Raw genomic sequence first — 27,857 nt, 5'->3', positions numbered from 1 at the left:
AAAATTATATTGTATGTTATATTGTATTTTTATTACTTTTTATATTTATGTATTTTTTCTTTTTTGTGTTTTTTTGTTAATTGAGTAACAAATAATTTGTAAATAAAGGTATATTTAGCTTCAATCTCCCATTTTCCCTATGTATGGTGACTTTTGGGACATCCTGTAAATATGACATCTTCTGAAGTTGCATGTGGAATACTTCCCAGTGCAATATCTCCAAATATCGATATTTCATGAATGGCAGCATCTGCTTTCTGTGCTCAATTTGGGGTTCAGCTTAGTCCAGTACCCTGTTCTGCACTTTATCTATTAATACATTAATACTGATTAAATGTAGATACTATACAAGGTTTTGGCTATATTTGTCAAATAATAGTTTGAACAATTCATATTTTTTAAACTTTGTTTATTGTAAAAATACAATTTTACAATGGTCCAGCAGGACATTTATAAACAATAAGAAAGTCAAGCTTTAACCATAACAGTCTCTGGTGAATTATGGCATATATAAACTATAATTACACAATTTATATCACAATGCATATTCATGCAAATTTCAAGATATACAAAAATAGAACCTGGGGTGATGACCTGGGATCCATTGTAGATGTAAATTCTTAGTCCCATATTTTGTAAAATTTTGGGGGGCAATTTTTTTTCCATATATACCTTTTTCCTATGGAATGACCTGTTTTGCAAAGGCCTTCCATTGGAAAGGGGGTTGGGTTCATTCATCTAATGGGTTTGGAAGCCAAAAAAATTTAAAATTCTTGTATAGCTGGACCCGCTCTCTTCATCTAAGAGGACAAATTATAGGGTGCATGGAATCTGCAAGTTTCACAATGCAGTAAGAAAAGTTATCACCTGTTTCCAATAGTTATCTATGAGAGCAACCCCAAATTAAGGAAATTAAGTTTGCTTCAACACTCCTATATCACACCTCTGAGCTCATTTGATTGAGTGAGGACAAGATAAGTGACACTACGCTAGAAGGTCCACAAAAGGCTACTTCAGCTGGCCAGGGCAAGTGATATACCAGATTGGGATTAACTGCTTTGAACTCTACACTGCCAGAACCACAAATCAGGCAAAATCCTTGTTTAGTACTCTTCACTTTTGTTACCCTTTATTTTACTGTTGCTGTTGTCTGTATATTTTGTAATATTTTGTTTTCTGTAAATATTTTTCTTGCACTTATTTTCTTATCTCTTCATAAAATGAGATCTAAAAATCATTAGGCTTTTTCTCTAAATGCTCTCAACCAGAGCTTAAAGAACTCTTGCTCTTTGAATAAGTTTACTATGTTTTAACTTCAGTCATATTCCTATCTGGTGTGGCAGTGAATATTACAGACACAATTCTTAAAAATAGGAATTGCTACAGCAAATATCGGCAATGGCACATGTTTTTGTTACATTCTATGTTAACCAAATCCAGTGATGATCACTCTCAGTCTGCTGGCCATAGATTGTTGGCCAGTGCACTGGAAAATCTCTGCCCAGGGTGAGGCTGAGAAAGCCATCATCACATTTTAGTGGCTGTGGTGGGATAGTGAGACTACTATCATCACATGAATATTATAATTAAAACAGGTAGGTACAAAATGTAAAAACAACATTTCATAGGTGCTTTTGGAAGAGGGAGAGAAGAGTAAGGAAAAGAGAACTAATTCAAATTATGGTAAATTGTCTGCTTTGCATAGCTGTAAAATGACTTAATGAACTAATGTTAAAACCACTGTTAAAGTGTACTGTAGGTGGTTAAGATGTCTCTGTCTTATGCAGTCCTTTTACTATCTTCTGTGAGACGTTTCAGCCAAGAGACGTTTCCAGACACAGTGATCATCTGTCTTTTGAGATTTCTCCAGCTATACCATAGTGGCACAATAGTAAGAAGCAAACCCAATAATTAAATCAACAATCATCTTTTCCAAAGAGCAGTGCTGGAAATGCACAGAAATATCTGCAGAAATAACATTGTCTTATAGTGAAAAAAAAATATTTCACAACATTTGTTGTATAGACAGTGCTGTCTTTCCTGTTGTGTGGATGAAGAAACATGACATCATGATATCAGATTATCTTGGAGGAAGGTTTTAGTTGCGAGGTATAGCACATATTTCCTGAGGAAAAGGCGCATTTGTAGACCCCAGTGCAGGAGTGAGGTCCACAACAGTCCCGGGTGGAACCTGGAAGGTGAAGTTTTGCAGCAATGTGGTAAAGAAGAGGAAGAGTTCCATTTTGGCTAAACTTTCTCCTGCGCAACTTCTCTTACCTTAGAAAAAAAACCAGATACAATTTATTGAAATAAGTTCTTTAATGTAAAAATTAGCTTGCACCATGCCTTCCTTCCCACCTGTGGAGTCATCCTATTGGTCCTCTACTGTGATGGCGAGTCTCCCTAACCAATAGGGAAGTTCAAGCTCAATTTTTACATTATAATTTTTAATAAAGGTAATCTCTCTTTATGTGTTTGTGGCAGGTTAACTTTTATATACAGTATATTGTAAATATTCACAGGCCAGTGGTACTCTGAGTTAAATGAGAATGTGTCATTTAGCAGCTTCAGTATATGTGCTATCATAGGCAAGGTGTAACTATACCAGAACACTTCCTTAAGGATGGCCAAACAATAAATTTGCTCAGGTTCCATGGGTTGAATGGCCATGATTATTTAAACAGATACTCAACAAGATGCTAGATTTTGCAGGTTTCAGGGGTGCCATCCTTCTTTTACTACCTAGTGAGTGACTGACGTGGAATGAGCATGCAATCAGTAAAGTTAAAAAATTCTGAACTGCTGCCCTGTATATTCTCATATATTCTCATATACTCTCTACTCATTAGATAGAGAAGCCAAGATCAATATACCAGCTCCAAAGACTGCACATTTTAAAAACAGGTTAAGAATAGCAAGATTAAGGCAGAATAACAGATCCTATATTTTGTCCTTACAGATTCAATCTACGGTTAGGTCTGGAAAACTCAGTTTTAAATTACCTGCTGAGAAAGGTATAAATGCCTCATTCTTCTTGAAATTCCCATCAGCATCAAGGAAATGTTCTGGGTAAAACTCTTCAGGCTTTGTGAAGTAAGCTTTGTCTCTCAATATGGAGGACAGCAATGGAATAATAGTGGTTCCCTAGAGGAAAGTAATTACAAAGTAGATTAAAAAATATTGTGCAGTATACAGCATTTTATTATTACTTAACATACATACATACATTTGTTTGATCAATCAGCAGGGATTGTCAGAATTCCACCGTGGTCAACTGACTTAGAAGTCAAAATTGATCAAAAGGTCAGAAAGTCAATTGAATGAGGCATCTTTGCTTTGTGATTTTTATTCAGTCAATCAGATTAGATTTAGAAGCACTGAATTTGAAAGAATATTTTGATATGTGTGTAGCCACTATAAAACAGACTGGGACCAGTGAAGAGGTATGTGCCAAACTCACTCATGTTTACTTAGATAAAAACCCTTTCTGCCAAAACTGACTCCCCCAGTTTCACTTATTATATCTAATAGCACAACCTATGACAATCTAATATACAATATATAGTAACACAGTCTGTGCTAAATGGCGGAAACAGTGTAATTCGGCAAGTATTTACCACCCAGAATGTGAATTGGGGCAGTTGTGGGCTCTAAGCTAGACTGGTGAGGAAAACAGGTCAATTTTCCTTTAGGAGTTTGATTGAAAAATTCCTCTATTGGGATTGAAGTTCTGGCTACAGAAGAGATTGGGTGGGTCTGGATCGTGACCACCCCAGTCTACAAGTCCATCTGCTTGTCATAGAAGGGCACAAAAGCTTCACAATAAGGGAGCTGTGCAAAGGACTTTTGAAAACTGTGCATGTGAGAGGACATGGAGGTTTCACCTACCAAACTGTTTGTTCAGACTGAGTAAAGCCAGGGGTCCAGAAACACTGCTTATTTCCACATAACTAACACATGCATCTGAGTCTCCACCCCTCCATAAAGGTTGCAGGGCATCACAGATTGCTTAGCCCAAATCACATGCTGTAACATGCACAGATGCTGGTCTTAAACCTTCTCTTCCCATCCTGGTGGTCACCTCACAGTTAACCCGCCTGGAGTACTCACAGACATAGGCCTATGGTTGATAAAGACCGAGGCTGCAGAGACACAACTGTTCACCTGGGGCCAATGCAACACGAGAGCATTGGTCCCCTGAACCATGCTACATAAGGGGGTTCTCTCTCACTGTCAGGCAGGGACTCATTCTTCTCCATCATTACCCACTCCAATGCTCACCTGTAACACATGTAACCCACTCCACTTTCCAGGCATTGGCTGCACTTAACACACTCAGTAGGTCATCACACAGAGGCTTGTTGTTGCAATAAAGTCCTTTACTTGCATAAGTCAGCAAAACAAAACAGTCCTGATCATAAAAACGGTAACTACCAAATTATGGCTTGCAGTAGATTAGCATCCGATGTTTCATTAGCATGCAGGTACCTTGTGGTTTCAGACTTGGAGTCATATCTCTTTCTCTTAGTTCCTTTTTGTTAAATTCCCTCACAATCTCTGTCCACCCTCCACCAAAGTGGGGACACCAACTCCCAAATTCTATACAGGTCACACTCCCAGCTGTATTATCGCTCCACCCACCTTAGATAGGGGAACCCACACAACCAACTCCACCAGCAAAAGGGGCAACCCTTAAAGGGAACCTCCACCTGCTCACATGTAGGACTTTGTTTCTACTACTGAAGTGTAGTTTTTCTTTAATACGCTTCATGGGAATACATATGGGACTAGTAATCCCTCAAAAATGTTCCTGGTCACAATCTACAGTATATACACAAATACACATACACTCACTCAAACCCACAGATTTTATTTGAATCACTGACCTTTGGAATAAAATAGCCTCTGAATGTGATATCATGAGCCGTTGCATGTGGAAGACTGGCTGGGGCGATATCACCAAAGCGCTGAACTTCACATACAACAGCATCTGTATAGGGCATTTGCTTCCGGTGCTCTATCTTAGGTTGAGCCGTGCCTATAACTTTTTCAATTTCTTTTTGCACTTTTTCTGTTGGATATTTAAAATAAATATTCAGTATTGGTTTATATACTAACAATGTCTTCTGCAGCAGTTTACAAAACAATGACATCTACTGTATCAGGTCAATAATACAATTATGACATACATAATATATAACAAGCCAAACAAAACTAAATGAGAGGGGTCTTGACAAGATAGGGTGTCAGAGCCTCGGTCTTCTGCGGTGAGTGGCAATGTTTCTTCTTGCTGAGCCACCTGGAATGCTGAACAGCTACCTTGACAATTATTTGGATGATCCTACCCTGACCTTGTTTATCATGAACCTTGAACCCCTTGCTCCTCCCTTGAACTTCCTGATATAGGCCATGTCTCTGCACTTCCTGTTTGCCAGACTACTGTGCTCTCCAGCCAGTATCGTGCTCCTTATTGTCTCTGCTGTTATCCATATTTTGCTATCACTCGTTATTGACCCTTGGCTTGTTCTCAACTATGCTTCTGCCTGATCCCAACCTGCGACTGCTCCTTAACGATCTTGGCTTGTTTACTTACCATGCTTCCGTTTGATCTTTCCTGCTTATATGCTACTGGACCTCCGCTTGTTCACCTCCTGATGGGGTGATCCTGAGGATCGCGACCTGGTGCTAACATGCAGAAAAATCCATCTCCACCATCAGGAGCTCTGGTGAACACCGGTTGGTGCTTAGACTCCACACATCGAGTGATCCCACTCCTCTGCTACAGTGACCTGCCTGTGTACCTATCCTGCTGGTTTCAGGTAAGCCTTTCCACTGCTATAGCAACTGGTCTTTGAGCCTGACCCCTGATCGTGACATGGGGTGCTTTCCACATATATTTTCAAATGTATGCCACAAATACCTAGTCTTTTAATGGAAATTGTCAAAACCGCATATAATTTGTTTTTTGCTGGCTAGTTGGTATCAATATTGTGGTTTTTTGTAATCCATTTTTCTATAAAATGTCTTTTTTGGTGTGCACCTTACTTTAAGGTCTCTTGTACACGGCTGTCTGAGCCCATGCAACAAACTCTGAGATATTTCTCCCACCTGGAAAGCCCAGGTGCTGTGTACAACTGCCTATAGACATAAATAACTGTGTTCAGGGAAACAATGGAGGTCTTCAGTTGCCACTGAGCTATGCTGGGCTTCTGATGTGTCTCTGCTCATCTGCCTGGGCTACCTCTAGGCATGCCTGCTAGCAATGTATTAATTGCTATATTTGTACCAAGATAGGAGCATTGTTAAACTACAGTTAGGGATCACACTTCACAGAGGAGCCTTGACCAGGCAGTGTGGCTTCCACATAGGTTTGCAAATGTGGGCACTCTACAGGTAACTCTGATGCTAACCCTAAAGGTAATTGTAATTCCAAGGGTAAACCTAACTAACGGTAGCCCTAACGCTTTGTTTTGTGAACTCCACCACAACAAGGCTTTCATCTAGATCATATAACTTTCCTGATAAACAAAGCCATATGACCACTGTGCTCATCAATGGCTTATTCCTCAACAAAGCCATGAGACATAGTGATTGAACTATAAGGCTCAGAGCACTGCTAAAATCAGTGACCAGTATTGGCAAACATGAAAATACTAATTCTGCCTTGAAATCAAGTTTATTGAAAGCATTCTGCATCTCCCTAATCCTGATGAGAGGATAGAAAAATTGGTTAGACTTTGTCATATAATAAAGGCTTTGAACAAATCTTTCAATTAAGTAGCAAACTGTAATTCTCTGCAAACCAGGCAGGTTGGACAAATCTGATACTTCTGGGCAGGGGTGGACTGACCATTTGGAAACTCTGGCACTGCCCAAAGGTCCAGGGTCAGTAGGGGGCCCCATGAGATGCCCCTGGTACCTTTTTCATAGGCTTTTTTGAGTTTGGGCAAGGACACAGTGGCCCCATGACCCCCTATTGCCCGGGGGCCCCATGAGTTGTCAGTCCGCCCTGCTTCTGGGTAAGTAATTCCGTGATTTTTCTAGTCAGGTCACAGTGACAGTGTCTCCTGATTGACTATTCCTCCCTGGCAAGTGAATGCTTACCACCACCATTGTGACTTCCCTGCCACTGCAAAGCTCAGATGATTCTCTCTGGCAAATTATGTCACAGCTTGTGACTTGCCCTTTAGACCTGAACACTGTCACATGGGGGTAGTCACATGCTTCCTTTTACCTGGATGCCTTGCTCCATTAGTGCTTTGGGCTTATGTCAATGTCACTAGATTGAGTTTCTCCTATAGAATGCATTGACATGTGAATTTGAGCTTCTTCAAGATAATTTAGCATTCTCATGGACATACATGGGAATGCAAAACCTCCTTGAAGCAAAGAAAGGTACCTTGCTAGGTGGGTGTCCAGTGCATCCCCTCACCAATATATCAACAGTGCAAACAACTGGCCACCGCCCCAGTCTATCCATTATGATACATATGCTTCTATGATGGAGGCTCTCAAAATTTATAGAGTTGGTCGATAAGTTGAGCTGGGAATTTTTTCTTTTTTTTGTTTGAAATGCATTGCCCTTCCAGTTGCACCATGCTGTGAAGGCCAGTTACAGATTGGGTAAGTGGCCATTTGTTTGTTTTGATATATTGGTGAGGGGGTGCACTGGATAGCTTGGCTGCCATTGTGCTATATGCTGGGTACCCCATGTGCCCCTGTGCCTTTAAGGAGGGGTGGTACAAATAGCTCTCTCATGTGGTTGGTATATATATGTAGAATGCCTGTGACTTATAATTCAGTGAGATCTTATTTCCTATAAACTCTAGCAATATAAAACAATTTTGAACAGATCAAATAATTAACAGAATGTAAGCATACTCCGAGCCACTAGCATTTGTACTGCTCTTACTTTGGATTTCTGGGTATTTAATCATGATCAGGAGGCTCCATCTCAGAGTGGTGGATGTAGTCTCCATTCCAGCAGCAAACAGTTGGGCCACCAAGGCAGTTAAGTTTTCATCATGGTAATACAGTGTAGATTCTGGCTTTCCCTGGATAATAGAAAAAAAATACTTTTTTTGTGATCATTTAGTGTCCCATTGCTGTATCAGCTGCATGTACATAAAGGCCCAATTTCGGGCTCTGTAACCACCCCTCCTCCCAGAAGGTTCCCGAATAAGTATTGTATGCTCTTTATTTCTATACTTACCTTCTCTAGAAATGATAAGGTCAGTGGTGTACTTCCACAAAGTCCTTCTCTTCTCTGGGTCCGTCAATGATGCAAAAAGATGTCACAGCATGTTGAAGTCATTGTGGATTTCTGCATCATTGCACAGCAAATCCAAGGAGCCACACCTGTACATATTGCACACACAGTATGTCTTCTGTGTCTAGGACATTTTGTGGCCTCAGTTTTTTCTTTTTTTTTACATCTGCTGGGGGACATTAAAAAAAGCCTGGATTTGGGCTTTAAAAGATTGTGCCTAGATTCAGATTAGCAGACAGATCACAAATTATTCCAAACCGCTCTGCACTTTTAGCTGTAGAGTGATTAATTTAAACTTATTTACATTTATTTTATTTTATTTTAAAATTCAAATAGTATAATTATATAAAATATATATTTTTATTAATTTCCTTTCTTCACCGCACATCAAAAATCAAGCTTATTGCAATCACAGTGAGCAAGGGATTTTTTGTTATAACAGTACGGTTATCCTATGATTCAAGTAGTGGGAGCTGGAGGTGGTGGTATTGTAGTTTTACAGCAAAGGGAGTACTTCTTTCCAGTGGGGCAAAAGTATATCTAGATCCAAATATTTCATTTACATAGAGTACAGAATGGATAAAACACCTGTTTTTTTTTTTCTTTTTTTGCAATCAGTGTTCCTTGGGAGAGACTTCCCACCTATTCCCTTCCTTGTTGTAAAAAAACTTCCATTGTAAGATTTCTCCTCTATTCTCATTTTGACCAACAATGCAAAATTTTGGATTTTCCCCTTGGTAACATTGTACACCAGAGCACTTAGAGAAAGTAATTTCCCTTTAAGGGACACACACAGCAATAAAAATGTCAATGTAAAAAACAACCGGAGCACCACACCAAATGTTTAAAGTAAGTAGCGATAATAATTTATTGATTAATGGTTATATGATCACAAAATATCCAGTGCATTTCTGGGCTCAAAACACTACCCCCTACATCAGGGAAATAAAATAAATACAAAGAAGAAATAAAAATTCATAGTTTCACAAAAATGTATAATAACGTTCATAGTAAGGCTTCATGCCCATTGGGCTTAAAAAAAAATGCCAGTTCCCTTGGCAGAAGAAATGCTGATATAGAGCGTTTTTTGTACACAGTTTAGGTGACTTTAGACTAGTTTAGGAGAGTTTATCGTTTTTGTTTTTTTTACCACTAAAATCTCCAATCAAAAATGCAAACCAGAAGGATTTTCTTTCTGCCTCTAAACGTTGATCTTAAAATATGCCTCTAATTATCCTAATGTGCATGGACACATAGGATAACACTGAGCTGCTTCTACAGGCAAAACACAAAATTCCTGTAGAAGCAACAATTTTTACACCAGTGGGCATGGAGCCTAATACATTTAGTGAATATTTCTAGTGTCCATTAATTCATATAAAAAACTTTTTCTTAAATAATAAGTAGATAAATAGTTTGAATAGATATATATAACCCATAAATAGGATGATTATGGATCATTTAGACTCATAAAATGAACATTTGAAAAAAAAACAATTCATAAATAAAATCAAAAGCAAATGGATAAAAATAAATTAAAATCATAAAATCAATATGATTTAAATGAGAAGGTTGGGATATATAAAATAATATATAAACATCTATACTCACCTCTATGATTAGTGTGATGCTGCAGCTGTCCCATGTCAGCTCTAAGCCTGATAACTGAGCAATCACATGACCGCTGATCACTCAGTTCTCCGTCTGCTCAGAGCAGAGAGTAATGACAATCACTCACTGCTTTCAGCTCTGCTCCTCCAGCATTCACTGTAGCACTGGGTTGGGGAGGGGCAGATAAAGCTGGCTTCAGCTCTCAGCCATATGCTGAGAGCCAGAGCCAACTGTCAATCAGGCAGCTGGGTAGATTCCAACAACATGATTGGGATTCTTCTAGAGCCAGTAGCGGGTCTTTCCCATCATTTGATCAGCGGAAGTAATCGAATTCTTGTGACCCAGGAGACAAGTATGGCCAAATTGTTTTGGCCATGCTTCTCCTTTTAGCAGAATAAACTACTATTAAAAAATTACATCATAAGTTAGTTATAAAAGAATAACATGATCCTAAATGATCACTTTAAACCTATTTCTTGATCGAATGAGCAGAATGGAGGTGGAGCTGTAAATCTGCTGACTCTGAATAATGGTGTATCCATATAGTATGGAAATGTTTGAGAGTGGATTTGATCAGTTTGACTGTAATTCCACGTTTAGTTATCCTTTGATGTTGGGTATACCATAAATACAGTACATCCAGCCCATACATTATTCCCATATAAATCTACAAACAAGCTGGATGACTAAAACCACTGACAACTTTACAATGCAGCTGGCAATGCATTCAAGATGCAGCCACCAAACAATCTTTCTTATAAAAAGATCTGTCTTCAACCATTTACGTTCACCTTAGTGTAACATACGTGTGTTTGCCTATGGAGGGGTTGGTGCTGTAGTCATTCAACTTTCTTGGGAGTATCAATCCAGATTGGTGTGGAATAGGAGGAACTTTCCCCAATATGAGCATTAGAGTTGGGCTTGATGTTCAACTCGAACATTTATTATTATTATTATTATTATTATTATTATACAGGATTTATATAACGCCAACAGTTTGCGCAGCGCTTTACAAAATGAAGGTAGACATTACAGTTACAATACAATTTGGTACAAGAGGAAACAGAGGGCCCTGCTTGTTAGAGCTTACAATCTAGGAAGAAGGGTTGAATGATACAAAAGGTAATAGCTGTGGGGGTATGAGCTGATGGAGGAAATAAATAACGGTTTACTAGGTAGAAGCAGGATAAGCTTCTTTTAAAGAGAGAGGTTTTTATGTATCATCTAAAGGTGGATAGATTAGGAGACAGCCAGACAGATTAGGGTAGGGAGTTCTATAGAATGGGAGAAGCTTGGGAGAAGTCCTGGGGGCGAGCATGGGAGGAGGTGACACGGGAACTAGAGAGCAAAAGGTCTTGGGAGGATTGACGAGAGTGGTGTGGTTGATATTTTGAGACCAGGTTGGTGATGTAGCTGGGGCAGAGTTGTGGATGGCTTTGTAAGTTGTTGTTAGTATTTTGAATTTTATTCATTGAGTGAGTGAAGGCCAGTGGAGGGATTGGCAGAGAGGTGTAGCAGACACTGACCGGATTGGTAAGGTGGATCAGCCTGGCAGCAATATTTATGATGGACTGGAGGGGGGATAGCCTATGTAAAGGTAAGCCAATGAGGAGGGAGTTGCAGTAGTCGAGGCAAGAGATTACCAGGGAGTGAATTAGGAGCTTTGTGGTATCATTGGTTAAAAAGTGGCATATTCTGGAGATGTTGTGGAGGTTGAGGTGGCATGATTTGGACAGGGATTGGATGTGGGACTGAAAGGATAGTTCAGAATCCAGGGTTACACCTAGCACCTTGGTATGCAGGGATGGGTTGATAGTGGTGCTATTGATCCTGACTGAGAAATCAGGGGAAGAGGCATATGGGGGAGGAAATATTATGAGCTCAGTTTTGGATAGATTGAGTTTTAGGAAGTAGTGTGACATCCAGTCTGATATGTCTGTTAGTAAATCGGTGATACGTGTGAAAACTGATGGGGTGAGCTGAGGAGTAGAGAGATAGATTTGTGTGTCATCAGCATAGAAATTTTATTTGAAACCATGGGAAGCTATCAGCTGACCCAAGGAAGAAGAGTAGATCAAAAATAGGAGAGGTCCAAGGACAGAACCTTGGGGGACCCCGACAGTAAGAGGAGTAGAAGAGGAGGAAGTAGTGTTGTAAGTGACACTGAAGGTACGGTGAGATAGGAAAGATTCAAACCAACGGAGAGCATAGTCACAGAGACCAAGTAAATAGTTTTTTCAGGAGGAGCGGGTGGTCAACTGTGTCAAAGGCAGCGGAGAGGTCCAAGAGCAAGAGTAAGGAATAGTGACCATTGTTTATAGCGGTTAGTAAGTCATTTGTGAGTTTTAGGAGAACCGTTTCTGTGGAGTGTTGTGGGCGAAATCCAGAATAATTGGGATCGAGAAGGTTATTTTCAATAAGGTGGCAGCTCAGCCGGTTGTAGACTAGACGTTCAAGGAGTTTGGAGGCAAAAGGGAGTAAGGAGATGGGTCTTAGGTTGCCAAGATTGGTGGGGTCCAGTGAGGCTTTTTTAAGTATGGGGGTGACTAGTGCATGTTTTAGAGAGTTGGGAAAGATGCCAGTAGAAAGGGAGAGATTGAGATATGAGTTAAAGAATGAAGGATTGAGCCAGAGGGTGACCGTAGTATTTGTGAGGGAACAAGGTCCAGGGGACAGGTGGTTAGGTGGGCTTTAGAAAACAGTTTACCAGCCTCCTCTATAGGAGGTTGGGTTAAACAAGGGAAGTATAGATTGTGCAGGTGAACAAGGAGTGTTGGGTGAAGGAGATATCTGTACAGTGGAGATCTCATCAAAAATTGTATCAATCTTATTTTTTAAGTGATTAGCGATCTCCTGGGCAGTGAGTGAGTTAGTGGGTGGAGTAAGTTCGACTCAAACATCTGCCATTTGTGTGTTCGGCAAACACATGAATGGAAAGGGTGTTCGGTGGGCTATTCGCCCTCCGCGCCCCACAGTGCACTGCTCCTTGACAGCGTATTGTGATTAACCAAAGAAATGCACCTGACCACAAGTCAGGTGCAATGCTTTAGCCAATCACAGCACATGATCACATGATCACAGTAATTAAGAACCGTCAGGTCAGTGCAGCTGTCAGAAGGTGGGAGCCAGTGTCAAGAGCAGAACCTTTTTTTTTTTTTTTTTTTTTTAATCCGGGTTGGTGTTGGCAGGGGGGCATTGTGATTGACATGGATCTACTTTGGGGGACTTTTTCTTTTGTTTTTAATAAAGGACTTGTCAAAGACTGTCTTCCATCATTTTTTATACTACACTTTTATTTTTCTGAATGAGTAGCGGTACCATGTACCCCATATTAATTCACATAGGGGGGGCCAGGATCTTGGGCCCCCTTGTTGAAGGGGGCTTCCAGATTCTGATAAACCACCGCTCACAGACTCCCACAACCACCAGCCATGGTTGTTGGTAAAAGGCCCTTGTCCCCATCAACAGGGTATGGAGCCCCCACTATGTTGAAGGCATGTGGCCTGGTATGGTTCAGGAAGGGGGGACTCGTTCATCCCCCCCCTTTCCTGACCTGCTAGGCTACATGCTTGGATAAGACTGGTATAGACTTTGGGGGGCCCCCACGTCATTGTTTTAAGTTTGGCATGGGGGTTCCACTTAAAATCCTCACCAGACCTGAAGGGCTTGGTATGGATGGGAGAGGGGACCCCACACATTTTGTTTTACATTCAGCTGTCAGAGGGGAACCCTGAGACAGCTGAAACATTAAAGAATGTTTTCACTATTAAAATGCCACATAACTTAATAATACAACTCATGTGGTATTTTTGTAGCTGTGCAGTATCTTACTGCATACTCGAATGCTGTTTAGATACCCCTTAGTGAATTGTTCCAGTTCAAAGTTTGTGGTCAAACTTTCATTAGGTTCAAATGCTCTCCCACGAACCGAACAGGGGGGTGTTAGGCCCATTACTAATGAGCATCATCCAGGGATGGACTGCCATCTGAGCAGCCTCTGCTGTTTAGAGTTCCTCTTTTCACTGCCATTTTTTTCAATTTATACACATCTAAGACAATTGAATGCCATATCTATTTCCCCACACTTGTCTGTTCACCCTTGAAAGGGTTTGAAGAACTTTTAATCATTTTAACAGCTTTAACAATATGGACCTTTTTTTAGATCACTCTGCAAAAAGACGTATATGATCTAATCACAAGTGAAAGCCCCCAAGGTGGAGAAATTCCTATTTCTATGTGGAAATTGATCCGGTGGTCTGATGCTTACCTGGAGGTGTCCCTGAAAGCTGAGAGTGTCCTGTGAGTGAGATTGGAGTTACCTTGTGTGCTTACGGAGTGCCAGATTATTCCACCATCCTCACCTACACCCTGATGACCATACTGGGATATTATATGTATATATATATATATATATATATATATATGCGCATATCTTTTGCGCTTCTGGTGAGTGCATTCACATTATTGGTCTACATCAGAGATCACCAGCATGGAGCATGAATCCCCTTGAATTTTGGACTTTTTTACCCTGTTTATTTATATTGCACTTCAGTCACTTTATTATTGTTGCTTATAACAGGCACATGCGTTCGTTTATGACGGTTCACCATTTGCATTTTAATCACTTTTAGCGCTTTTCAGTGTCCACATTAGTACTATATATTATTGTTTATCTCAAGCGCTGCATTTATATTTATGAGGGTTACAGAGGTGCTTACAAACATATGAACTTTGTACATATTGTAGTGCACAATGGGGTTGATTTACTAAAGCTTTAGAGTGCAACATCTGGTGCAGCTCTGCATAGAAACCAATCAGCTTCCAGTTTTTATTGCCAAAACATAATTGAACAAGCTGAAGCTAGAAGCTGACTGGCTAACATGCAGAGCTGCACCAAATTTTATACTCTTCAGTTTTAGTAAGCCAACCCCAATGTGTCAAATCAGTTTGACTGTTGTTATGTGTTTCTTTCAATAAAAATTTCAGATCTTGTTCACCATGCGGACTTTTCATATAAAAAAAATCTCATCCTCACCTCTTTCTGTTTTGCCAGGTAAGCATCAATAAGATTTCTCTGATTATTCACATCCAGGTCATTCCTCTGCTTGGTAAATGTTTCTCTCATGAAATTGTGCATTTTTTTACTGTTTGCAGCAATTGTTTTGTGGGCTCCTGGTAGAGGATCTATCAATGTAGGAAACATGTTGTACAGCTGAAAAAAAAGAGGTCACCTTAAAGGGCATGAATATTTTATAAATGCCACTTAAAATAAAAGGGTAGTGAACATAAAGCAAGGAAAAAACTCTTTGGAAACTGTGATAACTTCTCATGGAACTCCCTGGAAACTGCGATAACTGAGGCACTTTGAAATAGACAAGGGGTTTGACAGGCTTAACCCAAACAATAATAGTTCTGACATGGATTGTTAAAAGTATTAAAAAAAACAAAAATAATCACTACACTATAGGAACTGCTTTGTCATGTCCATATATTTACTTATTGTGCACTACAATTGTTAAAAGCCATGGTAATTACCCATAAAATACCCTGTGCCCTGTGGATGGTGGTTTATCATTAATCTCAATAGTCTGTGTACAGTCTGAAGGTTCATTATTAAATAATAAACAGTGTTTAAAGCAGTAGTAAAGTTCGATTTGAATTGTATGTATGGGTACAATACCTACCTACATACCTTTTATAATAGGCCTCATTTATTTTTATACAGTATAGGCCTACCTATAATAGGCTTCATTTTAAATAGGACTGCTATCAGTCATTTTAAAATCTAGAAATCTTCATTGGAGTATAATTAATTTGAGGAAATGACAGCCCCCAAAATATTGCATATCTAGTGTGCATTATTAAATCAATTGTACCGGCTCCCCAGCTGTGAAGTTCATATCTTCAAACTACAGTATGCTGCTAGAACGGTATTCCATTCTCTCCTTGTTGCTTGGCTCACCACCAGACCTAATACTACCCAACCTAAAGTGTCTTGGAAACTCAATCCATTTTGGCTCCATTTATTTCCAGACCCAGCCGCTATTGAATTCCACATTGCTGATTACTTTCTCTGGCATGTAGTTTTCAGAACACTTTTCTTTCTTGGGATGCCTTTAAATGTTACCTTAGGAACCTTTTTATCTTAGAAATTTAAGTGGTGCAAAATGCAACCAGGGAGCATGAGCTGCAGGTTACCCAACAGGTTAGGGAAGTGGAGTGCCTTTTACATTTTAGATCCTTCTCCAACACTCCAGGAAACATGGCTGGAAGCCCAAAAGGTGATCAAACAACTATGTGTTTTTTTTTTTTTAAGATTAGATTTTTTAGGAATCAAGCATATTATGAGGAAGGCAAGCAGACAGGAAGCCTTTTGGCCAAAACTGTTAATGCACAACAAGTGGTAACTCCTATTTCTGCATTATGTACCTCTGATGGCACATTGCACAAATGCCCAGAGATGATCATGACCGAACTGGTGTGTTTCTATGCTGATTTATACCAGCCTAAGGCACAGACCTCTCTGCCCAAGCTCCAGGATTTTCTAGACCAGGTTTATCACCCAAAACAAGTGCTCTCTGGACTCCCCTAGCAAGAAGGAGGAGATAGTACGTCACAAGTTAGCCTGCAGTTTCGTTTGTGTTCTTATCTTCTTGCTGCAGCCCTGTTCCTGATTCCTTCTCATGTGTTTGTGCTCATCTATGGGTGTTGTCTGCTGTCCTCTGGGTTTTATTTCCTTCCCTTCCATCACTTCCTGGCCCACCTCCTTGTCTGCCTGTCTATATAAGATGTGCTCAGACTAGACCACTTTGCCTGAGCAACTTCTTAGTTGCTGGAGTTCCCATATGTTCCTGCTGCGAATCCTATATTGTATTCTTGTGTACCGACCCCGGCTTCGTTCCCGACCTTGCTTGCCTATTGGATTCCCTTTGTCTGCTCCCATTATACTCTGCTCCCATGAGTGGTCTCCTCCACCTCAGCCGGGTGTACCTGGGGGCCGCGACCTGGTCCTAGCCTGCTGCAAGTCCATCCCCACCATCAGGGGCTCTGGTGAACAAGCAGGCTAGGGCTTAGACTCCGCGCCCTTGGGAACCCCAAGTTGAGGATCAATAGAGCTCACTACCACAGGTGCTGACATAGTAACTGCCATTTCTTTCTTTCTCAAATGGCAAGGCTCTGGGGGAGGATGGCATTATCCCACAACTCCTCATCCAATGGATCAACACCTTGCTCCCACTGTTTTTTAGCTTTACAAGGTGTCCTTCCAGATAGGATAGGAGTAGCATTTCATAACATCTGGAGATGAACCCCTTTCTGTTTTGCACTGAACATAGTGAAAAATAGGTGTGGGAAATAAAGACCAATCAGTTTTGCGGCCTTAAGCGCAAACAGCATGGTGCATTGCTCTGTTCCCTTAACACCAACCAAAGGCTCTTGCAGTTATATATTGTTCTTTGTGTCCACCATACACCTCTTAAACTCAATCATATGGGTACTCTGCAGTCTTCTCTATGTGCCAAGTGTGCTGCTGAGCAAGGTGACCTTGTTCACCTTATATAGCATTGCCCCAAGCTCCACTGTTACTGTCAAACATTGTTACTACCATTAATGTAGTTTTTCAAATAGATATCCCTGCTGAACCTATCCGTTGCATTTTGGGTATACTGAATACCCTCCCACTAACTGATTTCAGAAGGCAGCTATCAGTAGAGCTTTGTTTCAAGCACGTCGGCTTATCCTTCAACAGTGGAAATCCAATAGGGCTCTCACTTATAAAGAATGGATCTCACAACATAGGGGGTGCCTGGGAAAAATAAACAAACTCTGGGAGGACTGGCTGGCTGTCCCAGGCCTTGCACCTGCTGATTTAGTGCTAGATAGAATTTTGGACTGAAGCTATGGTTTACCCAATAAGGGTACTGATGAAATCTACTTTAAGAGTGAATATATTTTTGCCATTAATGTATTCTCCCTCTGCTCTTTGCAGTATTGATTATCCTATCAGAGTGGATTTTTAGAGAGGACCGCTGCTGCCTAGACCTGCTATATCTTCTGTATTTTATGATTACCTCGTAACACCATTACTGATGTGCACAAAGGTTGTGAGTATTTTGTTTATTGGTTGTACCTCAGACTTTATTTCTGATTTAAAAAAGAAATGTACTGGCTCCATTTTGAACAAGACTCCACCTGCCATTTTAAAATCAAGAAATAAAGAGTGTCATCTATTCACAGAAAAAAAGTCCACAAAATAGTGCAGTACTTATGTGCGTATTATTAAAGCCCCCTATTATGTGCGTATTATTAAGTCACCCTATTTTGAACAAAACTCTCACCGGCCATTTTAAAATCTAGAAATCCAAAGTGTCATTTATTCAAACAAAAAAGCCTCCAAAATATTGCAGAATCTAAGTGTGCTTAATTAAATCACTTGTACTAGACCCTATTTAAAACAGGACCCAACCAGTCATTATAGCAATAAGAAATCAACTTTAGGATAAATTAATATGCTGAAAGTCCCCAATATGTGTGATGTATTACATTATTTGCATTAGACCAGTCAGCTTCTGATTAAAAATAATCAGCATTATACTGTACTTATTTCATTGTAAAGATGCCTCAAAATATTGCAGCCAGAATGAGTACTGTCTATGAAAACAATCAGTACCTTTGTTAACAGAGCAATACCAGCCAGCTTTTCAAATCAATATTTTCTGGAAAAGGGGCCCCATAATGCTCCAGTAAGTACATACACAGTCATGAAACACTTATTGAACACTAGATCCCCACCCTCTTTTTTTTGTTTAAGCCTAACTGATAGAGGAAAAAAAATGAAAACCTGAAATAAAAAGCCCCCCCACCCAAAAAAATAAAAAAATAAAAATAAAACAGCGGAGGGGGGTACAGCAATGAGATATGATTGGTAATTTGTTGCTTAGGCAGAGTAGTTTGCTATATTTTTTTAATTGAAAAACTACTTGGCTTCAGGTTCACATCAACCATGGGTTTGACCCAAAACTAATTCATAATGGTGTCTTTGAGGCGTAGAGTTATGAGAACATCTCCTTATGTTCATAACAGTAACATTCTAATCCAAGATATTTAAAACTAAAGTGTACAGCAAATGGTGACCTCACCTAGACACAAATATATGAATAACAAAACAGCTTACCCTGGCCATAGGTGTCCCCAAGAGTCTTATATTTTCTGTAACATGGTTCATAAGGCTTAACAGGGTTGGATCCTCATATTCAAACCTGTGATTTAGCAGCAAGGAAACTATTATATTGGCCACGGCAGCATTCAGGATGATCCGATTGTCAAAGGGCTTCCCTTAAAATGAAAGGTGAAATTCAAAATAAACAATGTTTTTAATAAAAAAAAAAAAAGACATTGAGCTCGAAGTTGCTCACTTGCTCACTGAAGTTTTGTTAAAAATTGATATAACTCATAACTGCCACACAAAATGAGGTACCATTTGTAACCATTAGAAAATTACTTTTTTTAGTTTGCAGCAATTCCTACTTATTGTTTATAGAATATGATAACTCAAGGTGAAATTTATGGTTTCAGAGAGACCGTGTGCCTGAATGGAAGTGGTTACTGCTATTCTGTCTTTTAGGCTAGCATATTATGCTTTGGGAATTCTTTGCCATATATTAAAATGTATGTCCCCCCCAAATATCTTTTGTTCTCTGTGTAAGTTCACATATGTGTATTTTATAACTCATAGCCTCTATCATTTTCATGTACTTCTTTCATCTGAAGTACCTGGTTGATCCTGCCAGTCATCTTTCTGGCAGGATCAGAACACAAAGCACATGAGCTATTTTGTACTTGTGTGGTCAGTTTACATCTTTTGTCTGGCCTTTCAGAGGTACAGGACACGGTGCAGTTACACAGCATGCCTGTATTCAGTAGTCTGCTTAGCCACCACACCCCTGTCCAATCACACCTGCCTCTGGAACACACTCCCTCCCAATCACAGCCTGCTATATGCACACGCCCCCTGCTCAATCATGTTCAGAACATGTTAAATGTTCATTTGTATATATATATTGACTCTTCACCTGCAATTCAAACCATTTTCTTGTTTTCATTTATTGAAAATCAAATAAAAACTATTGAAAAAAAGAATACCATCTTACCTCCATAGGATCTAAAGGTTTGCACTAAGCATTCAGCTTCTTCATTAATCTTGTCTTCTATTCCTTTCTTCCCCATTCCATAATCTCGTAGAGTTGATAGAGTGAATCTTCTCATTGCCTTCCAGCTTTCGCCATTGGAAAATACGATGCCTGATAAAATAAGTTGTCTATTTAAAGTGTTACTAAACCAAGGACCCTGCATTCACTATATCTGGTCTCCCACAGTACACAAGACATGGAAATGCAATTATTTTAGTAAATACAAACTGCTAAAGACTTTTTCTCATCAGCTGTATATAGCAGTCTTGTGACTTCTATCAGTATCCAGCTGAGCACTGGTTAATAGTGTAGGAGCAGTTTTCCTTCTACTCTGACTGTCCTATAAGGCTGCATAACCCCTGACCCTCTATCTGGACAGCACTGATTGACCCTGTGCTGATCACATGCACCCTCCCAAAGGAAAAAAAAGACTCTCTAGCAATACACACCAAACAGAGCATATGCAGACTGACTCCTAGAGTTTCTGTATCAGCAGGTGGATTGGGGACAATAGAAGAAGGGGAGGATAAGAGAAGAAAGGATCAAACAGCGTTTTTACACAATGCAGAAGATTAACTCCTTAGGATCCACAGTGAGTATAACAAGCATGCTTTACTGCATATATAGACTGATTTGATTGATGTGGGTTTTTTAACACTTTAACGTTAAATAGAGTTCTGAGCTAATATAAAACAAACCAAAACCTGTAAAGCTATAAATACAGATGAAAAAAACACCACGGGTTATAGTTATCAATAATATTGCCCAAAAAGTTCCTTGGTGAACATTTATCCAATGTACAGTATCAAGCCAAAGTAAAGTAAACACCTAATATTTATCAGTGAATATATTGGTGTACCAATAGTGTCTAAATAACCCCGAAGTCCAAACTATACAGTCCAAGTCTTTTAGCATCGAAATGTGCAAATGTCCTAAAAACCGTGAAAATGATTATTTTCTTCTTTAATAGTCTTCCTCCAAAGTGTAAGAATTCTTCTAATTTCAATAAACCTCAAAAGAAAAAATTACATTTGCACATAGTGCATGGAGATGAACCATATTCTGAGTGACGGAGACACATATGTAAAAATTGGAAATAATCCCACTAAAAAGTTCAAAAAACAATTTAGTAAAATAATTGTGGAGGCAAAAGATTTAAAAATGAATAATGAGAAAGAAGCAAAATATTTGATCCCCTTTTAGTTGTAAGGTCCCAATATTCTACTACTTGCCGAAGAGCCACAAAAGTTTAGATCGGCCCCCAGTTTAGCAATCATTTTTATGGCTAAATGGGAGCACACTGAGATTTTCGGCAAAGAATGGAAATTAGTTAAAAGCATGGAAAAGGTATATCAACGATATGCTGGTTTTCTGGGAGGATGACATGGAATTGTTACAAATGTTTTTGAAACATGTGGAAAATAATCAATATGGATTGGGTTTCTCACAAACTATAGATATGAAATCAGTTAATTTTCTACATTTGTACATTTTTCAAGAAGAGGGCAAATTATATACCAAAATATACGTTAAGACTACTGATCGGAATGGATACTTTCCTATCTCCAGTTGTCATCACCCACAGTGGATCCAAGGAGTGCCGAAAGGACAATTTTGGTTGTATTAAACGAAATTGCTCAAGGCTTATAGATTACATTGAACAATCTGAGGTGATTAGACAAAGAATTATTAAAAAGGGCTATGATCCAGTGAGGTTAGAACTATTAAGATTTGATATCAGTAGGGAGTATATAGGAGATGGTAAGAAGGCAAAGGCTAATAGGGTTAGACAAATCAAGGAAGGGAAATTTGAGTTTGCTTTTATCTCCAATTTTAATTGCCAGTATAGAGCTATGGAAATGATTATTAACAAATATTGGACTATAGTGAAAGAAGATAGAATTTTGGGCCCCATGTTGCCTAATAAACCATTTACAGAAAGGCTAAGAACTTACGTAACAAATTGGTTAAAAGTATCATCTCTCCTCTGAAGAGAAATAAAAATAACATGTTCAACCTTAGAGGTTTTTTTCCATGTAAGAAATGCAATATTTGCAAAACAACAAAGATAGGACTTAGAAAAATTGAAAGTTTTAAGTCACAGGTGACCATAAGGAAATATCAGATTAATCAATTTATAACATGCACTACTCTCTGTTACCTATCTGTTGGAATGTCCATGTAAATTCAATATGTGGGGTGGACAACCAGATCATTGTTCAAAAGGTTAAGAGAACGTGTCTCAAATATTATGAAAGGAAAGAAGGACCACAGTCTGTCCAGGCACTTCAGAGATTTCCACAAATGTGATCCATCAGTTTTCACATTTTGTGGGACTGATAGGGTAGAGGAACACTGGAGAGGTAGCAATAAAACCAGAGAGGTCTCTCAGAATTAAACTTTTTGGATTTTTGAACTAGACACGATGAAACCCAAGGACCTGAGTGTAGAGTTAGATTTTAACCGTTTTATTTCAGGTAAGTATAGGAGTTAGAGTGTTACTATCCCCTTTCCATTCTATTTTTACTACATCATTTTGGGTAGGGGGCCGAATATCTGTTTTATTTTATGTAGTTCATCATTAGAAGATTGTATAGTTAATTTATGATAATCCATGGTACAATTGTCTGCACAGGGCTATATTTCCGACTCTGATTGAAGGAATTTATTTTAGTGGCCGCACATAGTTTATTCCATGTGATTTTATATTGATATTTTATAAAGGATAATATAGTCAATATATGTATTTGCTCCCCTTAGGGCTCATTGTTATTGTGAAAGGAGAAAGTTTTTTATATGGGATAATATAGTCATTATTTAGTTTTTTTTTCCCCTTGATAATCTTGCACATGCCATTTTGACACAATTAAGCCCAAAAGGTTTTTAATATGGTCATATTTAGGTTTTAATCACACTTTGTTCCTGTCCTTATAATGTGTTTTCATATTTCAATTGCAATCTGATCCTGTTGTGAGACGAGCCGTCTGCTCTTGATTATCCCTTTGATTATCCCCTTGGTTGTTAAGCCGGCCCCTTCTGCCGTGCAGGTCTCCTATAAAATGGCCGATTGCTGGACTTTTCACAGACTTGACAAAGCGCATGCGCGCGAAACATGTTGTCCCAGCAACCGGCCTCTTCCTTCTAAAGCTGCGGCTCCAGCAAGAGTTCCCCCCCTCTGTCTCTCCACATCGTGGTGACGTCATCCAGGACGCTGGGACGTCGGGTAAACGTGGTCCCTGCACTGACAGGCATTCTACTCCACTGCTTCCCTCTGAGCGGACGGGCCGTCCATCTTGGAACCTGGCTTCCTAAAGCCACAGGCTGGTTATTTATTATTGTTTTACCATATGACTTATTAAAGACACACCTCCATACAAGGTGTATTATTTCTATCACAAAACTACACAGCGCCTGGCTCCTGTTCATTCATTCAGTCATTATTTAGTCACTACATTTATTTGCTCCCCCTAGAGCTCATTATTATTGTGGGAAGAGAAAGTTTTAAAGTCTTTATATTCTCTTAGGGGCCACTCATTGGATTTGAGGGGAGAACTCTAGGGTGGCTTGGTTGATAGGGGATTTTATGCCACAAATTATTAATTGCATAATACACTGATATCCACCTTTATTATGAGGCTAATATCATAGGTGAAATGGCCTCTGTGTACTCACACCAGCAATAATTCAGCTGGTGGGGTATGTGTTTATATACTGCCCTAAAGTATTTAAATTTCCTTTATGAGCTATTGACTATATGAGGTATAAAAATATAGTTTTAGTCATATATTTTATGTATATATATATATATATATATATATATATATATATATATATATATATATTATTGACATAGCAAGTCATATATTTACAGAGTCAGCCATATATATTTTATGCACATATTTTATTCACATAATTTTTCCATTCAGTCTTAGAAAAGGCATAATACAGGTATTTAATTTTAGAATAGTATTGATTTTATTTATTCGCAAGATATATTCAGCCATTAACACAGAAAAATAATAATATCTTTCCATTCATTGGAGCAGATCCACTATTTTACCACTAGATGGTAGTGTGCCGAGTGTATACACATTAGGTTATGATTATATGTGTAGAATCCGTATGTTATAGCCTGTTAGAGATATAGTTACATTACATCTCTTTGTAATCACATTGCAATGTTCTATATTGTCAATCAATAATCAATCATCAATCATTAATCAATAAAAAATGCAGTGCAGCAATAAACATAAATATAGTGCTAAAATATTAAACGTGCATATATAAATAGTGAAAACAGAAACTGTGCCAGTGACAATCAATATGTGCTTCACCAAATATCTTACCAATGCATACACATAGGTGTCCCCATAGAACTGCACATAACCAGGGCTAAAATTGAATTGTGCACACAAATACCAAATAAAATGTCCTTAATAGTGGACTGTCACTTTAAATCTAAATATCTTCACGTGAACTTGTGTGGTATATCTCCGATAGATTGTGATCCAAATACAACAGCAGCGAGTGTCTTATAAATATTGTCTCAAAAAATGGTGAACCGTCCCTTTAAATCCGCTGTACTTCAAGTGGACCAGTGTAAACACACTATTGCATAAATGTATATGGTGCTCCTGTGTCACCCCTTAGTGCTCATCCACCTCTGACACTCTATTGCGCTCACACGTAATGACAGGTCAAACTGCGATTTTCCCTTTAACCCGGGAGGGTATACTGGTACACAGATCTTCACCACCGTTAGCCAGCACTTTAAAATATCTCCAGATCGCTTCACATCCATGTGAAAAGAATGCTCAATATATTATAGTATTGCCAATAAAAACAGCCTAAATTTAAATAATCTAGTAAACTCACATTTAAAAGTGTCCTCCTGGGAAACTACAGGGTTAAATCTCACTATACAGTGTATTCTGTAAGCAATGTGCAGAAATCCCTTTTCCAAAATGGCGGCACGTGCACTTCCGCTTTGCTGTCTGACGTCATCTGCGTACCCTGTAGTACTTGGCGCTATATTTCAAATTTCAGTGTTTTTGGTTTGCTTATATTATTCAATTTAATGTTATGATTATTATATTATTATTTTTTATGATTATTTATTATATTATAATTTATGATTTCGTGTTTCAAATTTTATCATACCCGGGATGTTTACTAGACTCTTGTTCGGACAGATTTCAGTGAGTTAGGCTGGCCATACATTATACAATTATCTGCAGATTTTTGGTTTAGATTTACCAAAAACCATATAATAGGAGGACAAACCTAAACAACACTTTCAGTTGTATCCAATTAGGCAGGCCCTTGCACTACATAGTTGAAGGTAAATCTAAAGGAAATTGGGCAGAAAATCTGCAGATAATTGTATAATGTATGGCCAGCCTTATTCCTAAAAATTACAATAAAAAAAAAACAAATTTCCATGCAAAAAAATTTACCACTTTCAGCACAGAAATATGGACATAATCAGACCGCTAGGGAGGTTAAAAGTGGAACTGATTAAAGCTTTTTCCAAGTTTAAATAGGGTAAGAGTAAGGAAGACAGTTATTTAGAAGTGGTCACAAGATGGAATTTTTGCACGATTTGTCATGAGTTTGGAAGTGTGTTTTGTGAAACATATCACATGTTGGGAATAATGCATTATGTGCGAATATAATTTTTTATTTTGAGGTTTATTGAAATAAGAAGAATTCTTACGCTTTGGAGGAAGACTATTAAAGAAGAAAATTATCATATTCACGGTTTTTAGGACTTTGCACATTTAGACGCTAAAAGACTTAAACGCTTAAGATTTGCCCAAGATTCCCACAGTACAAATAACATTCCCTGACATCTGGTAACATCTGTTCTTCAATAGTAAAGGTCAAAGTTTCAGGTCCCAATCTGGAATCTGACCTGTAGGCAGATTGTAAAAATGACTGTGCTACCCAACCTAACCTAAGCTGTTGTCACATGATATTAGCCCTCCTATTCCTTCTCTACTGAAATGTATTCCAATTGTATTGTCTCCCTTTATATCGTAAAGCGCTGCGCAAACTGTTGGCCCTATATAAATCCTGTATTATAATAATGATAGCTACTGTATTGAAAATGCAAATAGTGCCGAAAAATATACACAGTGGAGTTGACTTACTAAATGCAAATGAACTGTTCAGTTTTCAAGAGAAGTTGCATTTCCCAAAGGAATTTTCCCCAGAGTTTAGCAAATTATGTGAAAAATGCTGTTTTTATTTTCTTGTATGTGATTGAGTATGTTTTGCAAAATGAAATTTCACCACGCTCACTAAGCTCTAGGGAAAATTCTCTTGAATGGTATAACTTCCCTTGCAAAGTGAAGAACCTATTTGCCTTAAGTAAATCAAACCAAGTGAACCAAATACAGACCTTTTATACATAAACATCTAGCAAAAGTTGATGTTACAAAGTGCAAAAAACTTGCTATCATAAAACAATTTTGCAAAGTGCATAAAATAAATCATCAAATGTTACATCAGGGACTCGTAAAACATAATAGCCCTATTCTAATGTGGTAAACATTATCTGTTCACAGCGGGGAGTAATTTGTGGATTTCTCCTTAAAGTGGTTGTAAACATGTCATGGAATATAAACAAAGCATATTCCTCTATAATGTGTACTTGTCTCAGTTAAGAGCACTAAGGGGTTTGGCTTATTAAAACTGGAGAATGCAAAATCTGGTGCAGCTGTGCATTGTATCCAATCAGTTTCTAACTTCAGCTTGTTAAGCTTTATTAAAAAAAAAAAAAAAAAAAAACCTTTTTCTACTGCTACAGTGTAACAAGACAGAAAAATTTGCAATGTTTTGATCTAATCCCCAAAGAGAAAAATGGTGGAAGAAAAAATATATATGTAATAACTAGAGATGAGCGAAGTATTCAAAAATTCGATTCGACTGATTCGGCGAATTCGTAGAAAAATTTCGATTCGAGTCGAATATATTCGCTGTGAATTTAACTTAAAAAAGGGTGTTTCTAGGCTTCAGAGAGACTTAATATTAGTGCTGAACACTGTACCTTTAATTTAAATGCCCTTGGAGTCTGCTGGGGAAGAGAAATAATACTGTCAGGCAGTATGACATGCAGATGAGTGCCGTCGATCTTAGAATCACCGCACACTTCACTCATTTGGGCAGTCACGGGGCCAAAACCAGAGTGTGGAGCCACAGTGTGGCGGTGGAGGCAGCAGCAATGGGAGGCCATACAGCACCCTATGACAAAAATGGAAACCACCAGCAGTGTGAGGAGACCTGAAAGTGGCACATGGCAGAGTGTGGCGATAGAGACAGCAGCAATGGGAGGCCGTACAGGGACCCATGACACACTCTGGACCTGGCAGCAGCATGAGGAGGCGGTACAGGGGCCCATGGCAGATTACGGGCCTGGCAGCAGCATGAGGAGTCGGTACGGGGGCCCATGGCAGATTACAGGCCTGGCAGCAGCAATGGGAGGCCGTACAGGGACCCATGACACAATCTGGACCTGGCAGCAGCATGGGGAGGCGGTACAGGGGTCCATGACAGATTACGGGCCTGGCAGCAGCATTTGGAGTCGGTACGGGGGCCCATGACACACTCTGGACCTGGCAGCAGCATGAGGAGGCGGTACAGGGGCGCATGACAGATTACGAGCCTGGCAGCAGCAACTTGGACAGGAGGACGTTCAGTTTCTGCACCGTCTGGTGCGTGCTCGCAAACTGTTGTCTCTTGGAAACGGATTCCAAGAAAGACTGCTGACGGAATCCGTGAAGAGGAGT

The 27,857-nt window shown here is 39.1% G+C and overlaps 1 protein-coding gene across 1 annotated transcript in view; it reads right to left on the bottom strand.

The window, feature by feature from the left end:
• Nucleotides 1–392: 392 nt before the first annotated feature.
• The window catches only part of LOC149455642 (cytochrome P450 2C5-like), a 56,638-nt gene continuing 29,173 nt past the window's right edge, over nucleotides 393–27,857 (bottom strand). Inside the window, exons 4-10 of the mRNA XM_089686032.1 lie at nucleotides 20,029–20,178; nucleotides 19,053–19,213; nucleotides 14,916–15,092; nucleotides 7,913–8,054; nucleotides 4,887–5,071; nucleotides 3,003–3,144; nucleotides 393–2,277 (exon numbers count right to left, since the gene is read on the bottom strand). Coding sequence (XP_089542158.1) covers nucleotides 2,099–2,277; nucleotides 3,003–3,144; nucleotides 4,887–5,071; nucleotides 7,913–8,054; nucleotides 14,916–15,092; nucleotides 19,053–19,213; nucleotides 20,029–20,178 — 1,136 coding nt within the window. The 3' untranslated portion in view covers nucleotides 393–2,098. The remainder of the gene's footprint in view (nucleotides 2,278–3,002; nucleotides 3,145–4,886; nucleotides 5,072–7,912; nucleotides 8,055–14,915; nucleotides 15,093–19,052; nucleotides 19,214–20,028; nucleotides 20,179–27,857) is intronic.

Source organism: Staurois parvus, unplaced genomic scaffold, assembly GCF_062004578.1.
Source record: "Staurois parvus isolate SC_StPar_1 unplaced genomic scaffold, SC_StPar_1.0 ptg000390l, whole genome shotgun sequence".
In the NCBI taxonomy this organism is placed as follows: domain Eukaryota; kingdom Metazoa; phylum Chordata; class Amphibia; order Anura; family Ranidae; genus Staurois; species Staurois parvus.
Note: the sequence above shows the minus strand (reverse complement) of the source record. Positions and strands in the feature narration are given on the sequence as shown.